At 42.7% G+C, this 17,582-nt stretch overlaps 1 protein-coding gene across 2 annotated transcripts in view; it reads left to right on the top strand.

The window, feature by feature from the left end:
• Window positions 1-17,582, top strand: part of LOC109897323 (serine/threonine-protein kinase WNK4-like) — a 71,147-nt gene that overhangs the window by 44,831 nt on the left and 8,734 nt on the right. For both annotated transcript variants that reach the window (XM_031834175.1, XM_031834174.1), the window contains exons 5-13: window positions 4,824-4,912; window positions 5,682-5,901; window positions 6,049-6,457; window positions 7,428-7,627; window positions 8,144-8,214; window positions 9,265-9,391; window positions 9,951-10,067; window positions 11,935-12,108; window positions 16,754-16,808. In XM_031834175.1, coding sequence (XP_031690035.1) covers window positions 4,824-4,912; window positions 5,682-5,901; window positions 6,049-6,457; window positions 7,428-7,627; window positions 8,144-8,214; window positions 9,265-9,391; window positions 9,951-10,067; window positions 11,935-12,108; window positions 16,754-16,808 — 1,462 coding nt within the window. The remainder of the gene's footprint in view (window positions 1-4,823; window positions 4,913-5,681; window positions 5,902-6,048; window positions 6,458-7,427; window positions 7,628-8,143; window positions 8,215-9,264; window positions 9,392-9,950; window positions 10,068-11,934; window positions 12,109-16,753; window positions 16,809-17,582) is intronic.

The following is a 17,582-nucleotide window of genomic DNA, read 5'->3' as shown; positions in this document are numbered from 1 at the left end:
CTCTCATTAACCTTCCGTTTGACATTGTTCTTGCCATGCCTTGGAGATTGGATCATAGAGAGCGTCCATTATGATATATGTCTTCCAGAAGATAAAATCCTCCAATATTTCTCAATCTTCAACTCATCTCCCTGTCTCTTTCTCTCTCTCTCTCTTCTAAAAACAGACTTTCCATTCATTCATTCTATTCATTCAGGTGGGGGGAGTGGTTGGCTCTGTATCTCAGGACTTCATGTCCTCAGTACACCTCAGATTCCCGGTGGGTCAGGACGTTGGGGAGATGTTGGGCTGATGTCACCGACCAACAAAAGCCACTGTGCAGAGCAGGCTCCTCCCTAAGCCTCTCTAAAGACTGAAGGGTTTATTCATGTCTTCAGATGGTTTTTCATATCAGCCGTTAAGACGGAGACCATTTTAGCTTTTTTTCTCTCAATTTTTGTTACTTAGAATGTCTTGTTTATTTTGTTATTATGTCTTTTCCCTTCCTTTTTTCTCTTACGTAGTTAAATGCTGCAATTATCTGCTCGGATAACACCAGAGAATTTGATAGAGTCCATTTTCCATTAGTAAGTCCCGCTGCCTCCCCTCAGTTTAGTGGGAAAAGAGGAGCATTTAGGACCATTATCGTCACCACCGGAAAAAACCACATTTGTCAAATCTCACTGGTCCTCTCCAATTTTTTATTTTTACTTCTACGTATTTCACACTATTCGTCACATGGAACTGGTTGAGCAATTTAAAGTTCCTCCACAAATATGCCACTGTGTTCTTTAATCCAATATTATCTCACATAGTTTTTTATAGTCTTTTTTGAGGAGTTATGTAATAAAAAAACAAGCTGCATTACAACACTCACTTTGTGCAGACAGGTTCCTTTGGCTGAAAATCTTGTGATCAACTCCGCTCACACTTTGTACTCTGTGTTAAACGATTTCTGTGTGTGCGTGTGTGTGTATGAGTGCGTGTGTGATAAACGAGGACCAGGCTTCCCATTCCATTTCTCGTTGTTGTCATCTTGTTGTTTCTGCCTCGTACATTTTACACGGAGGAGGTTTACCATGCTTTTCCGCTCAGTAACTCCAGACCTTGACCCTCCAGGCCTTGTTTAATCTGTGGAGGCCATGGAGGCGACAGACTGTGAAATAGTGGTATTTTCCTCTGTCGGGGAGTCTTATCACCTCAATGAAATGTGTTATCTCCTCTGCTAGACTTGCATGTTCTGTTCATGAAGCTTCAAAGGGGAGAATGACTTAATCGTTTCTTGTGGTAATAGCTCTTCTTGAAGCGTTTATCTTCTTTCCACCCACACCATGTTTCCCATCCTTTCACTGAAAAGACCTGTGGTCTAGTGATGTGGCCGTGTCTGTATACGCGTGTGGTTCTGTATGTGACATTGGCTTTATAGTGTGCGAATGTAATGTGTTTGTTCATGCAGATTGTTCAGTAGGACACCCTGTTGGTTGTTTCTCTCACCCTACCTGAACTCCCTGCGCTGTGTCTGGTGATAGTTACCTCATAAACCTAAAGAGCATATTGGCCATGCATCACCTCTAAGCATTAACACACAGCATTATAGGAAGTATCCCATTTACCTGTGTGACCCAGTCATTGTATTCACCGCCACGCAGGCTAAGGCTACTATGTAGTGAGTATCTGGCTGCTGCTTGGTATTCATGCTCATGCTACGTTAGCTATTAGCTAACAGCCCCATAGGAAGTCTCTCTCTATTTGTATCCGGTCACAACAGCTACTGTATGGACACCTGTTATACCCATCACTATCCTCTAGATGGTTTTGTGCATTTTGTATTACGTCACTGAACATTTGTGTCTAAACCAAATAAACATGAGTTATGAGCTGACTGCCCTTTAGGAAACCACATGGTAGTTAGTACTCAGTGCTCTGCACCCACACAGACCTGCGTGCTCTCGATGGGTTTGGACATTATGTATCATGACCGGAGTGTTTGTGTACAAAACCATTAGCTAACCGGCTAGCACCGCAATACTCTTACACACACCACCACTCTCTCACCACATTCGACCTTTAGTTCTAACTGGCCGTAGAATTCAGAGAGAAACCAAACAGTGAATGGGTTTGGACACAGTTGAACCCTCCTCTTTGTGTGTGTGTGTGTGTGTGTGTGTGTTGGTGCGTGCGTTTATTCGTGTTTGTTTGTGTGCATAGCCATGCTCCATTATGTCTGAACTTTATGACGATGGCCCACAGAGAATGTCTCTGACGGGAACACCATTGAACTGTGGGCCACTGTTTTCGACATTGTGCCTCTGGGCAGGGTGTCCGGGCAACTGTTACCGATGACAACACAACCTAAAGTTACCGATAACAACGAAACCTTTAACTCCATTTAGATATTTATCATATATACAGTGAGGGGAAAAAGTATTTGATCCCCTGCTGATTTTGTACGTTTGCACTGACAAAGAAATGATCAGTCTATAATTTTAATGGTATGTTATTTGAACAGTGAGAGACAGAATAACAACAAAAAAATCCAGAAAAACGCATGTCAAAAATGTTATAAATTGATTTGCATTTTAATGAGGGAAATAAGTATTTGACCCCCTCTCAATCAGAAAGATTTCTGGCTCCCAGGTGTCTTTTATACAGGTAACGAGCTGAGATTAGGAGCACAGTGTGAAATGCAAATCAATTTATAACATTTTTGACATTTGATTTCTGTCTCTCACTCACTGTTCAAATAAACCTACCATTAAAATTATAGACTGATTAATTCTTTGTCAGTGAGCAAATGTACAAAATCAGCAGGGGATCAAATACTTTTTTCCCTCACTATATATTTCACATTTAAAGGTATTCTGCTCAGGAGATCTACCAATGTGAATAGAGGATGTACATCTACTGTGAAGCATAGAGACACACTTAGAAAGTATTCCATCCATCATAGTGGTGTAGGGCAGGCTAGGGAAAAATCTCCACATTGTCCCTCACTCCTCACTCCCGTATCACCCTGGCTCCTTCAGGACAGTGTAGGTGAGCGGAGTTGAGTGGTTGGCTATCTGCTCATTGCTCATGTAGCACTGCACTCCATGTCCTTTCCAACCGCTCCAAATTCGCTCCATTCATTAAAATCAAAATTTAACCAACACCCATCTATTTTTTGTGACGACCTGGACCTACCATTTGGTTTTGAAGTATTGAAACCAAACCATACACAAGCATTTCGCTACACCCGCAATAACATCTGCTAAACACGTGTATGTGAGCAATACATTTGATTTGATATGATTTGAATGAAAAGTATTTTAATTAACATGAATAGGTGAATGTAAGAAGCGCTCATCATTTCAAATAGGCTACATGTCATATTAAACAGCATATTAACACTAAATAGGTCAGGAGCCAGACAGGGAGACTAAGAAGGAACAAAAATGATTATTTAGGCTGTATCATTTCAATTATTTCAAGGCTATAGCTACAAATAAATAAATTGTGAAGCATTTGCGAATGTGACACACTAGGCTGGTAGGGAGTCAGGGACATTAAGCGCTCAGCATTTAAACAACATTTCATTGTATTAAATAATTATAGTCTATAAATTGCCTATATAGGCTGTGACTTACTTAAGCAATAAGGCACGAGGAAGTGTGGTATATGGCCAATATACCACGGCTAAGGACGGGTCTTAAGCATGACGCAACGCGGAGTGCCTGGATACAGCCCTTAGCTGTGGTATATTGGCCATATACCACAAACCCCAGAGGTGCCTTATTGCTATTATAAACTTGTTACCAATGTAATTAGAGCAGTAAAAATACATGTTTTGTCATACCCGTGGTATACAGTCTGATATACTACGGCTGTCAGCCAATCAGCATTCAGAGTTCGAACCTCCCAGATTATAGTTAGAATTAAAAGAAAAATGCCTTATTGGGCTCAGTTTACAGTGCCTTTGAATTCATTTTTAGAAACCCAAGTTTCGACAGAGTCTGTGGCTTCAGGCTCATTCCATGGTGCCTGGAAGCAGGCCTGCAGCAGAGAATATTCCGAGCTTGCAGAGCCACTGGGGAAGCTAAACACCCTTTTGGCCACTCTTGCCAGGCTGGTCAGGGATGTTTTTAGGCAAAATAACCCAATCAAAACAGAAAGCTCCTTGAAAGTTGGAATATGCCAGACTTATTGGGCCCAAATCAATGATGGTCTATTGTATAGATAATAGAACAAAAATAAAGGAATATTTTAAGAGATCTGATTTTTGTTTAGAAATACTTTGCTACAATGACACTTAATTAGCTATCCACCTCATTCCTTTCTTTTGGCATATGCACGTAGTAAGTAGCCTACACCATCATGCTTTCGGGATATTTGTTTTTTCAGATTCCACAATGATTCTTACATCACCACACTACATCACCACACTCCCTCTCTTGCTCTTGGTCCTCATCTTTGTAAGTCACCTTGATTTTGCACCTGTGTTTTTAAAAATTAAAATATTGAGGGAACTTCATGACAGTAGCTAAAGCAAGGGGTTATAGCAGCACCCAAGTAGACTACAAATGCATGCTGGGCCGGGCATGCCCTGAGCTCGTGAAGTGAGCTCTACTGGAGCGAAATTGGAGCGGGCGCGAAGGCCGAAGCTCCAGCCTTTGGGAATCTCGCTCCTCACTCAAATTGGGCACGTTCCACTCCCCGCTCTGCTCCAACTCCGCTCTGCTCACATACTCTGCTTCAGGGGTCCTTCTGTCTGCGTCAGTCCTCTCCTCTCCCAAATGGTGGAGTGATTGACGTCGGTGACATATCTAACCGCTCCTCTTTTCCCCTCTCCTTCTTTCTCCTCACAGGGAATTAAGCCGGACAGCTTCTTCAAAGTAAAAGTCCCTGAGTTGAAAGGGATCATAGAGGGATGCATCCGCATAAATACAGACCAGAGGTAGAGTAATCAGATAGGAATTCTCTTTACTCACCTTACCTCAGACATCCGCTTTCAGTCTGGCACTGCGGTGGTGTGGTATCAAATGTTGGAAAGATTCTAGGTTGAAGTGTGTGTGTGTGTGTGTGTGTGTGTGTGTGTGTGTGTGTGTGTGTGTGTGTGTGTGTGTGTGTGTGTGTGTGTGTGTGTGTGTGTGTGTGTGTGTAAACATTAGACCGACAGTTTTGTATCTCCTAGACAAAGGATATTATACCTGTCAAGCTAGTTTGTCTAGACTCTTTGTCGCTCTCTCTCCAACATTAATCTAAGGGCGCTGACATTGAAACAAAATCAATTTAATCAGTCTCAGCCAACAACTGTGTAAATGCCCTCAAGAAAACAGTTTTATGATGAGCTTTTCTATTTTCTCATTCTCTTTCAAAGCATTGATCGAATTATGTTATGAGCTAAAAATAACAGTGAGAAAAGACTTCAGACATAATTCAAATGTTGTCAGGTTTCAGGCCCCCTGGGGTTCCAATGAGAGAACACCTGACCTGTTGTTAAATAGGGGCACATTACATTACACACCTATCCATCTCTCTCCTTTGGCTGTGTGTCAATAGTCTAAAGTGGCACAGAGTCTGACTCACCACATCCACCCACCTATAGTAAAATACTGTTTTTGTCCCCCATGTTTAGTTAATGACTATAAAAATAACAGACTGAGAAAATACAGTAATATTCAATTCAATGGATTATAGAACTAAGAAAACGGTGGCCTCTCCAGGTACACCATCCAAGACCTGCTGGAACACACCTTCTTCAAGGAGAACAATGGCGTCCATGTTGAGCTGGCGGAGGAGGACGACACGGTGAAGTCTGGCCTGAAGCTGTGGCTGCGTATGGACGACACCAAGAAGCTGCATGGGAAGTACAAGGACAACAACGCCATCGAGTTCCTGTTTGAACTCTACAAGGACGTACCCGAGGAGGTGGCCCAGGAGATGGTGGGTTGTTGATGGATTTCCAGACCCCTTTCACATTTTGTGGATCTCAAGTGTCAAGTTCACTGATTGCTCTCCCCCTCTCCCTAAGCTTCTCCCTCACCACCCCCTTTCCTTCCCTCTCCCTCATCCTCTCCCCCCTCCCCCTAGGTGGTGCTGGGCTTCGTCTGTGAGGCAGATTACAAGCTGGTGGCCAAAGCCATCCGGGACCGCGCCACCGCCATCAAGCGGCAGCGGGAGAAGCAGCGCCGGATGGCCGAGGAGGCCTTGCGCCAACAACAGGAAACTGTCATTGAGGAAGAACCAGAGTTGGCCCCCGAGCCAGAACCACCCACCCCCAAACCTCAAATAGCCCTTCCCATTAAACAGCCCGCCCCTGTCTCGGCACCCCCTGCCCAGAGTCTGCCCACTCCGATGGTGTCGAGGCCGGTGATATCCGTGGCTAACGGCTCGGTGGATTCGGGGATAAATGCCAGCTTCACAGCAGAGACGGAGGAGCAGGAGGCAGACCAGCGGTTGCACTACAACATCAGACATGCCAGCTACTCCTCTGCCACGTGTGAGGATGCACTCAATATACCAGTGGTTCTCAAACTTCTCCTTCGGGGACCCTAGCTCAACTGATTCATCTATTCAAGGGCTTGATGATCCGTTAACAAGTTGAATCAGGGGTGCTAGCTCTGGAGCAGCTGGGGGTATCCAAGGAGAGGTTTGAGAACCACTGCACTATACTGTAATCACATGGTCATGTATAGCAGACACATTTATCCCAACCTTGTGTCGCTTCGTAGCTGAACTCCTGAAGCTACACATTTGCCCACAGACAGCATGTACAGTCGAGCCTTCTCATGTCTAGGCAACATGCAAAGTGCATTGGCCTGGCCTATAACGCAGATAGATAAGCATGGTCCACAAGTTTACCATTAAAAAAGATATAAAACACAGATATCCTATTCACACAACCTTCAAGATTAGTACTTGGGGCACATACTCGCTGATATATGTGGAAGGTTTAGCCAAAACATGCTTCAAACATTCATTGCTGACATGCTCAAGCCCTGGATTCGGTATTACAGTATCACAGCTGCACTGTGTGTGTATGTGTGTGCATGGGTCCACGTGTTTCCTTATATCTGTACTGGAAACTGTTGGCTCAACAGACTTTGCCTAGGGCACGTGCTACATAGCCCTGTGTAGATCCTATGTGTTTTTTATATATTTCTTAAGTAGGCTAATCTTTTGCAGTTATGCCTCTGTCCATTTGTTGTGGTTACCCTCTAGCCCTGCTAATCCATGTAGCCGTCCCTCACAGTGCCTGTTAGTGGAGCCCAAAAAGGACCCCTTTGGATTTTTTTTCATGAACAACTAACAAGAAACATTGAGTATACATTATTTCCAGACAAGACTTAACTTTTACAGTATATGTTGAACACAGTCAGGGTTACATGGCATAAAGAATGTTAATGTTAACGCCTGTCTGTCTCTTCCCTCCCACTTCCCTTCCTTTAACTATGGTGTCTCCATGGCAGCCGACTGCGAAATGGATGGCTACCTGAGCTCCTCTGGCTTCCAGGATCCCGGGGATCCCCATCTCCAGCCTCCTGTTAATTTTGCCCCTTCCTCCATCACTCCTGTTCCGTTGCCCCTGGAGATCCCTCGCATCGAGGCCCTGGCCATCAAGGCTCCTCCCCCTGACGCTCCACCAATCCCAGCTCTCCGCTTCCCCTCGGTAGGTAGCCTGTATGAAGTTCTTGAGGTTTATATTTCTATGGATGTAAAGCTCAACAGTCCAAATATTAATTATCATGACTTCTTATAACTGTTATATTTAAGCAATAAGGCCCGGGGGGGTGTGGTATATGGCCAATATACCATGGCTAAGGGTTGTTCTTGGACACAGCCCTTAGCTGTGGTATATTGGCCATATATCACAAACCACAGAGGTGCCTTATTGCTATTATAAACTGGTTACCAACGTAGTTAGAGAAGTAAAAATAAATGTTTTGTCATATAACACTGCTGTCAGCCAATCAGCATTCAGGGCTCGAACCAGCCGGTTTATAAAAGGTGTTATATCCTGTTAGGACTCTTACACAACACCTTACCAGGAAAGTTTCTGGGCCCTACTAGTTATCTATAACGGGGATATGTGTTTATGATTAGAGTGATGAGTTGATAAGCCATTAGTGTTTAATTTTAGCACCCTACCTCAACAGACTATTCTGACCCTCTGTCCCTCCCCCAGAGTATCGCTGTATCCAACACTACCATGCCCCAGTCAGGAAATGCCAGTGGTTTCTCTTCTCCTGTCGACAGGTAACGCAAACACATGTAGAACCTTCCATGATGGGGGTGTTGTTCAGTGTTGCAAAGGCCTGCCCCACACACCTTATGGCCAGTATCTAAGTATAATGTGATGTGTGTATGGCAGTGTTGCAATCAAGACAACAAAGGCCCAACAAAGGAACAAACATTTCAAATGTACTATAGAAATATACAACCACTATACGAGCACTTTGCTGCTTTTAACTAGTTAAATTAAATAAATCAAAGTAGAATGGATAACTTCTCTGTCTAATGGGTATCTCTGCAGTTAACACACATTTCCGGTAGTATTTATTAAAACAGGACAGGTGTGAGTGAACTTGAAGGGGATCTTTTTTAGAGTCTGTGTGTTGTTCTCTATCCCCATGGGAAATAGCGAGCGAGTCTGTTGTGGCGAACAACACTTTGATGAATGATGCCACGTGAATGTCTGTTTAAAGAGCTCCGTTGGAGTGTGCTTCCTTTTCTCCTGTGACTCACCTAACACACACTCACCTAACACACACACACACACACACACTCTCTCTCTCCCCCATCCTCCCCCTGCCCTCATCCTCCAATTACCCCATTTCCTGTGTGCAATTAGAGCGAGAGTGGAGCAAGAGGCATCAGAGCACTTTCTTCCCTTCAGGTGCCTTTCTGAATGTAATCCATAATGGTCTCGGGGGAGAAGGTCAATGGTCTTCATAGGCTTTTCCTTCTGGGAGCTGGGTGGGATGGACATAACATTTTAATAGGAGTTAGAATACTCTCAGGGGTTTGTTTGGCCATACACTGCAGCCTCATTAGTAACCAGTTCATTATTAGTTGTGTAGTATAAATAAGACTAGAAGTAGGTAGTAGTAGTAGTAGTAGTAGTAGTTGTTGTACTTTCAGTAGTAGTAGTTGTATTGGTACTGTAAGTGCTAGTAGTCAACATTTTTGTAGTGGTGGTAGTAGTGTAGGTGTTCTTATAGCAATAGTTAGTATTATCAATAACAAAATGACAGTGTTACATCTCCTGGGCAGTTGTCATAAACCACTTCCTGATTATCCCCACAGCTATGCCTCTGATGTGACATCAGGCTTGAGTGATGGCAATGAGGGCCTATCAGAAAAGAATGCCAACAAACGTACCGGTACCAAGCTCTTCAGGAGGAGAGCCCGCTCACGCTTACGAATCACTGGGGTATGGAATGTCTGTCCTGTCCTGTCTGTCCTGTCCTGTCCTGTCCTGTCCTGTCTTGTCTTGTCTTGTCTTGTCTGTCTGTCTGTCTGTCTGTCTGTCTGTCTGTCTGTCTGTCTGTCTGTCTGTCTGTCTGTCTGTCTGTCTGTCTGTCTGTCTGTCTGTCTGTCTGTCTGTCTGTCTGTCTGTCTGTCTGTCTGTCTGTCTGTCTGTCTGTCTGTCTGTCTGTCTGTCTGTCTGTCTGTCTGTCTGTCTGTCTGTCTGTCTGTCTGTCTGTCTGTCTGTCTGTCTGTCTGTCTGTCTGTCTGTCTGTCTGTCTGTCTGTCTGTCTGTCTGTCTGTCTGTCTGTCTGTCTGTCTGTCTGTCTGTCTGTCTGTCTGTCTGTCTGTCTGTCTGTCTGTCTGTCTGTCTGTCTGTCTGTCTGTCTGTCTGTCTGTCTGTCGTCTTGTCTGTCCTGAATTAATCACATACAAAGAGGATTGCAATCCAAGTCATCCTTGGTCTTGTAAAGTGGCTATGTGTTCTGAGTGGATAAACACTCATTTTTCTCCTGTCCTTCCAGTTGTCTGACAAAGTGGACCGTGTGGTGGAGTGTCAGCTCCAGACTCATAACAGTAAGATGGTGACCTTTAAGTTTGACCTGGACGGAGACAACCCGGAGGACATTGCTGCTGTCATGGTGAGTGCACTGTGTGTGTGTGTGTGTGTGTGTGTGTGTGTGTGTGTGTGTGTGTGTGTGTGCACGGATCTTTAACTCAACTATTTCTTATCCACTGAGCTACTGTAAGCTCATCCAGTGTTACAAAACATCAGGCTTTTTTCCAGCAGAACAATAACTTCCCAGAGAACACAGAAGAACACTATGCTTGCTCCTTGAGAATATAACATCTAATTATCCAATCAATGAAATAGTATTTACTGTGTAAGAAAGTGAAACTGACCATGGATTCCAGCAAGATCTCTCACAGTTTTGGAAAGAATATTATTTGGCCTTGGCCCTGGGAACGCATGGTTAACGGTTTTGATTGAATATGACCCAGTCATGGGGGATCATTTCTCTAATCCTTAAAACATCATAGCAGTTGCTCACATCATGGAGTTGATGGGATTAAAACAAGCTGAAAATGACCGCAGAGAACCATTTTGAACTGGTGCACTGCAAAAAGTGACATCTAAACAAGCCGAAATGTCTTATATTGAGTGATAATTCATACCAAGCGAAATTATCTAACGCCATTGGCAGATTGCTTATTTTAACCTATAAAAGGCTTAATACAAGTAATTTATCTTATTTCAAGATATTTTCCAAGATATTTTACCTTAATATGAAATAGTATAACATATCTTGAAACATTTATTGAAATAAGATAAATTACTTGTATTATACAGTTTTTAGGTTCCATAGACAAATTGATCTACCAATGACATTAGATAATTTAGCTTGGAACAAAAAAACTACATATATTTTTTTATCATTTAATATATACGATATTTAGGCTTGCTTAGATACTGTTTTCTCTCTTGTCATCTGAATATGGTGTCCTGTATTTTATTTTGTTGTGTCCATCTCATCTCAACATACAGGTAACTGCCAAAATAATGGAAACACTTCAAATGAGGGATAAAAAATATACTAAAAGTAGGTGCTTCCACACAGGTGTGGGTCCTGAGTTAATTAAGCAATTAACATTCCATCATGCTTAGGGTCATGTACAAAAATCCTGTGCAGGCTATTATTTTGGCTACCATGACTATGCCCCATAGGATGACAATGCCCCCATCCACAGGGCACGAGTGGTCACCAAATAGTTTGATGAGCATGAAAACACTAAACCATATGCCATGGCTGTTTCAGTCACCAGATCTCAACCCAATTGAACACTTATGGGAGATTCTGGAGCGGTGCCCAATAGTGTTTTCCACTACCATCAACAAAACACCAAATGATGAAATTTCTTATGGAAGAATGGTCTCGCATCACTCCAATAGAGTTCCAAACACATGTAGAATCTGTGCCAAGGTGCATTGAAGCTGTTCTGGCTCATGGTGGCCCAACACCCTATTAAGACTATTGGACCAGTTTTCTCAATGAGAAAACCCTGTATAAATAAAGGTAAAATAAAATAAAAAGACACTTTAAGTTGATGTTCCACTTTATTTTGGCAGTTACCTGTACAATGCACGTGGCATTGTACTTGCAAAACTAGTTTCAAAACTAGTGTGTATGAAAGCTATCGACTCACTGCTCCAATAGCCATCTGCCTAAGTGGTAGCCCTGACACATGGCTATAGACTCCTATAGCGGCTAGGAGTCTACAGCCATGTTTCAGGGCTAGCTAAGTGGGTGTCTGTTATGAAATCCTTACAACAACAAGCAAAGATGATTGTTTACTCACGTTCAAAATCTTCCTTTCTTTCTTCCCTAACTTTGTCCATCTGTGTCTGTGTTTGTCTCAATCGTCAAATCTAACTGTTCCTTCACTCATATCTGTTTTATGGATTGAATGATTCATTTACTGATTGATTGACTGATTTAACTCCCTCAGGTCCACAATGAGTTCATCCTTCCCTCTGAGCAGGAGGGCTTCATCTACCGCATGCGTGACATCATCAAGCGTGCAGAGGCCCTGATGAAGAGGGGTGAGCCCCTGAGTCTGGGGGACGCTGCCCACCAGCTCTACCCCTACCTCAGCGAAGTGGGCATCCTGTCCGCCTCGCAGGTCAGTGCCATCGACATACATCATTGGTCAGTGCCACGATGCCAGGTTAACCACTGCTGCTGCCCATTGTTGGCATGGTCCACATGTGCATATAGCTGTACACAGACCAAACAAAACACAATACAGTGTGTTAAAAACCTGTACTATTACCACCAGTAGAACCTGCATATCAATCATTTGTGAAGCATCTACAGTGGGGCAAAAAAGTATTTATTCAGCCACCAATTGTGTAAGTTCTCCCACTTAAAAAGATGAGAGAGGCCTGTAATTTTCATCATAGGTACACTTCAACTATGACAGACAAAATGAGAGAAAGAAAATCCAGAAAATCACATTGTAGGATTTTGAATGAATTTATTTGCAAATTATGGTGGAAAATAAGTATTTGGTCAATAACAAAAGTTTATCTCAATACTTTGTTATATACCCTTTGTTGGCAATGACAGAGGTCAAACGTTTTTTGTAAGTCTTCACAAGGTTTTCACACACTGTTGCTGGTATTTTGGCCCATTCCTCCATGCAGATCTCCTCTAGAGCAGTGATGTTTTGGGGCTGTTGCTGGGCAACACGGACTTTCAACTCCCTCCAAAGATTTTCTATGGGGTTGAGATCTGGAGACTGGCTAGGCAACTCCAGGACCTTGAAATGCTTCTTACGAAGCCACTCCTTCGTTGCCCGGGCGGTGTGTTTGGGATCATTGTCATGCTGAAAGACCCAGCCACATTTCATCTTCAATGCCCTTGCTGATGGAAGGAGGTTTTCACTCAAAATCTCACGATACATGGCCCCATTCATTCTTTCCTTGACACGGATCAGTCGTCCTGGTTCCTTTGCAGAAAAACAGCCCCAAAGCATGATGTTTCCACCCCCATGCTTCACAGTAGGTATGGTGTTCTTTGGATGCAACTCAGCATTCTTTGTCCTCCAAACACGACGAGTTGAGTTTTTACCAAAAAGTCTATTTTGGTTTCATCTGACCATATGGCATTCTCCCAATCTTCTTCTGGATCATCCAAATGCTCTCTAGCAAACTTCAGACGGGCCTGGACATGTACTGGCTTAAGCAGGGGGACACGTCTGGCACTGCAGGATTTGAGTCCCTGGCGGCGTAGTGTGTTACTGATGGTAGGCTTTGTTACTTTGGTCCCAGCTCTCTGCAGGTCATTCACTAGGTCCCGCCGTGTGGTTCTGGGATTTTTGCTCACCGTTCTTGTGAGATCTTGCGTGGAGCCCCAGATCGAGGGAGATTATCAGTGGTCTTGTATGTCTTCAATTTCCTAATAATTGCTCCCACAGTTGACTTCTTCAAACCAAGCTGCTTACCTATTGCAGATTCAGTCTTCCCAGCCTGGTGCAGGTCTACAATTTTGTTTCTGGTGTCCTTTGACAGCTCTTTGGTCTTGGCCATAGTGGAGTTTGGAGTGTGACTGTTTGAGGTTGTGGACAGGTGTCTTTTATACTGATAACAAGTACAAACAGGTGCCATTAATACAGGTAACGAGTGGAGGACAGAGGAGCCTCTTAAAGAAGTTGTTACAGGTCTGTGAGAGCCAGAAATCTTGCTTGTTTGTAGGTGACCAAATACTTATTTTCCACCATAATTGGCAAATAACTTCATTAAAAATCCTACAATGTGATTTTCTGGAATTTTTTTCTCTTGTTTTGTCTGTCATAGTTGAAGTGTACCTATGATGAAAATTACAGGCCTCTCTCATCTTTTTAAGTGGGAGAACTTGCACAATTGGTGGCTGACTAAATACTTTTTCCCCCCACTGTATGTAGGGTTCATGAAAACTTAAGCCTTAAAAGTCTTATTTTTATGTGGGACCAACAATAGTTACAAAACCAACGATCTATACTGAACAAAACTAAAAACGCAACATGCTACGATTTCTACGATTTCACCGAATTTGGGTTCATATAAGGAAATCAGTCAATAGAAATAAATTCATTAGGACCTAATCTATTGATTTCACCTGACTGGGCAGGGGTGCAGCCATGGGTGGGCCTAGGAGGGCATAGGGCCACCCACTTGGGAGCCAGTCCCAGCCAATCAGAATGACTTTTTCCCAACAAAAGGGCTTTGTTACAGACAGAAATACTGCTCAGCATCTCCCTCCCCCTCCTCAGACAATCCCGCAGGTGAAGAAGCCGTATGTCCTGGGCTAGCGTGGTTACTTGTGGTCTGTTGGATATACAGCCAAATTCTCTAAAACAACGTTGGAGGCGAATTATGGTAGAGAAATGAACATTAAATCTCTGGCAACAGCTTTGTTGGACATTCCTGCAGTCAGCATGCCAACTGCACACTCCCTCAAAACTTGAGACATCTGTGGCATTGTATTGTGTGACCAAACTGAACATTTTAGAGTGGCCTTTTAATATCCTCAGCACAAGGTGCACTTGTGTAATTATCCTGCTGTTTAATCAGCTTCTTGATAGGCCACACCTGTCAGGAAGGAGAAATGCTCACTAATAAGGAAATGAACAAATTTATGCACAACATTTTAGAAAAATAAGCTTTTTGTGCATTTGGAACAATTCTGGGATCTTTTATTTCAGCTCATGGAAAAGGGAATAACACTTGACATGTTGCATTTATATTGTTGTTCAGTGTATATACACAGTTGAAGTCGGAAGTTTACAGACACTTAGGTTGGAGTCAATAAAACTCGTTATTCAACCACTCCACAAATTTCTTGTAACAAACTATAGTTTTGGCGAGTCGATTAGGACATCTACTTTGTGCATGACACAAGTTATTTTCCAACAATTGTTTACAGACAGATTATTTCACTTATAATTCACTGTATCATCATTCCAGTGGGTCAGAAGTTTACATACACAAAGTTGACTGTGCCTTTAAACATCTTGGAAAATTCCAGAAAATTATGTCATGGCTTTAGAAGCTTCTGATAGGCTATTTGACATCATTTGAGTCAATAGGAGGTGTACCTGCGGATTTATTTCAAGGCCAACCTTCAAACTCAGTGCCTCTTTGCTTGACATCATGGGAAAATCAAAAGAAATCAGCCAAGACCTCAGAAACAAAATTGTGGACCTCCACAAATCTGGTTCATCCTTGGGAGCAATTTCCAAACACCTGAAGGTACCACAATCATCTGCATAAACAATAGTACTCAAGTATAAACACCATGGGACTACGCAGCCGTCATACCGCTCAGCAAGGAGACGTGTTCTGTCTCCTAGAGATGAACGTACTTTGGTGCGAAAGGTGCAAATCAATCCCAGAACAACAGCAAAGGACCTTGTGAAGATGCTGGAGGAAACGGGTACAAAAGTATGTAAATCCACAGTAAAATGAGTCCTATATCAACATAACCTGAAAGGCCGCTCAGCAAGGAAGAAGCCACTGCTCCAAAACCGCCATAAAAAGCCAGACTATGGTTTGCAACTGCACATGGGGACAAAGATCGTACCTTTTGGAGAAATGTCTTCTGGTCTGATGAAACAAAAATAGAACTGTTTGGCCATAATGACGATCGTTATGTTTGGAGGAAAAAGGGGGAGGCTTGCAAGCCGAAGAACACCATCCCAACCAAGAAGCACGGGGGTGGCAGCATCATGTTGTGGGGGTGCTTGCTGCAGGAGGGACTGGTGTACTTCACAATATAGATAGCAACATGAGGAAGGAAAATGATGTGGATATATTGAAGCAACATCTCAAGACATCAGTCAGGAAGTGAAAGCTTGGTTGCAAATGGGTCTTCCAAATGGACAATGACCCCAAGCATACTTCCAAAGTTGTGGCAAAATGGCTTAAGGACAACAAAGTCAAGGTATTGGAGTGGCCATCACAATGCCCTGACCTCAATCCTATAAAGAATTTATGGGCAGAACTGACAAAGCGTGTGTGAGCCTGGAGGTCTACAAACCTGACTCAGTTACACCAGCTCAGTCAGGAGAAATCGGCCAAAATTCACCCTACTTATTGTGGGAAGCTTGTGGAAGGCTACCCGAAACGTTTGACCCAAGTTAAACAATTTAAAGGCAATGCTACCAAATACTAATAGAGTGTATGTTAACATCTGACCTACTGGGAATGTGATGAAAGAAATAAAAGCTGAATTAAATCATTCTCTACTGTTATTCTGACATTTCACATTCTTAAAATAAAGTGGTGATCCTAACTGACCTAAGAAAGGGAATTTTTACTCGGATTAAATGTCAGGAATTATGAAAAACTGAGTTTAAATGTATTTGGCTAAAGTGTATGTAAACTTCCAACTTCAACTGTAAGTGGTGCACACCTCCAGTCCTTGAGGGCACCAGTCCTGTTTTTTGTCTTGAATTCAACAATGGGACTGATTTCTACCTGTGAAAGGAGGTATTTGCACTCTCCAGCTAATCAGTGTGAAAAATCTAATCAGCAAGACTGTAGAACTCAAGGACCAGAGATATGCACTCCTGAGACAGATGGTTGGCTTTGTCAGTTGTTTTTTTAAAGTTGTGCACTTGTTGGTCCCACTTACAATGAACAACAACTTCAAGGCCCTGGGTTATTTGCCCCTCAGCTTTATAACAACAAAAACAAGTGCATTGCAATCCTCTACAGCAAGACAGCATATGACATGGAGTGATTTCAACAGTTGAATGGTTGACTTGCTTTGTGATTGTATTTCAGCCAAACTTACATGCGCATGGACTGGAACGGACACATTCCTCTTCATCATTGCCCGGTAAGGAAGATTCCCTGTGTGCGTGTGCAATATATGTATAGATGTATGTTTCTATAGTGCCTATAGAAAGTCTGCACCCCCTTGAACTTCTTTCACATTTTGTTGTGTTACAAAGTTACAAAATATATTTGTTGCATAAGTATTTACCCCCTTAGTTTAGACTAGCCATTCCTCTGTCCCCTGTACGTACAACATCTGTAAGGTCCCTCAGTCAAGTATTGAATTTCAACTACAAAAAACAGGGAGCTTTTCGAATGCCTCATAAAGAAGGGCAGTGATTGGTAGATGGGCAACAATAACAAATCAGACATTGATGATTTTAAAACAGCTACAGTTCAATGGCTGTGATGGGAGAAAACTGAAGATGGATCGACAACATTGTAGTGACTCTACAATAATGACCTAAATGACAGCGTGTAAAGAAGAATACAAATATACAGAATACAAATATTCCAAAACATGCAGATGTATGCAACGAGGCACTAAAGTAATACTGAAAGAAAAAAAACACAGCAAAGGACTACAATTTTTGGCCTAAATGCAAAGCCTTATATTTGGGGCAAATCCAACACAACACTGAGTAACTGCCTTCTTATTTTCAAGTATGGTGGTGGCTGCATCATGGTATGGGTATGCTTGACATCAGCAAAGATGGATGAAAAAACAGTTTTAACTTAAATCCGCTTGAAAATCTATACAAAGACTTGAACATTGCTGTCTAGCCATGATCCCCAACACCCTTGACAGAGCTTGAAGAATTTTGAAATAATAATT

The sequence above is a fragment of the Oncorhynchus kisutch genome, linkage group LG10 (assembly GCF_002021735.2).
Source record: "Oncorhynchus kisutch isolate 150728-3 linkage group LG10, Okis_V2, whole genome shotgun sequence".
NCBI lineage: Eukaryota > Metazoa > Chordata > Actinopteri > Salmoniformes > Salmonidae > Oncorhynchus > Oncorhynchus kisutch.
The sequence above is the reverse complement of the archived record's forward strand: the minus strand, read 5'-3'. Positions and strand labels throughout refer to the sequence as shown.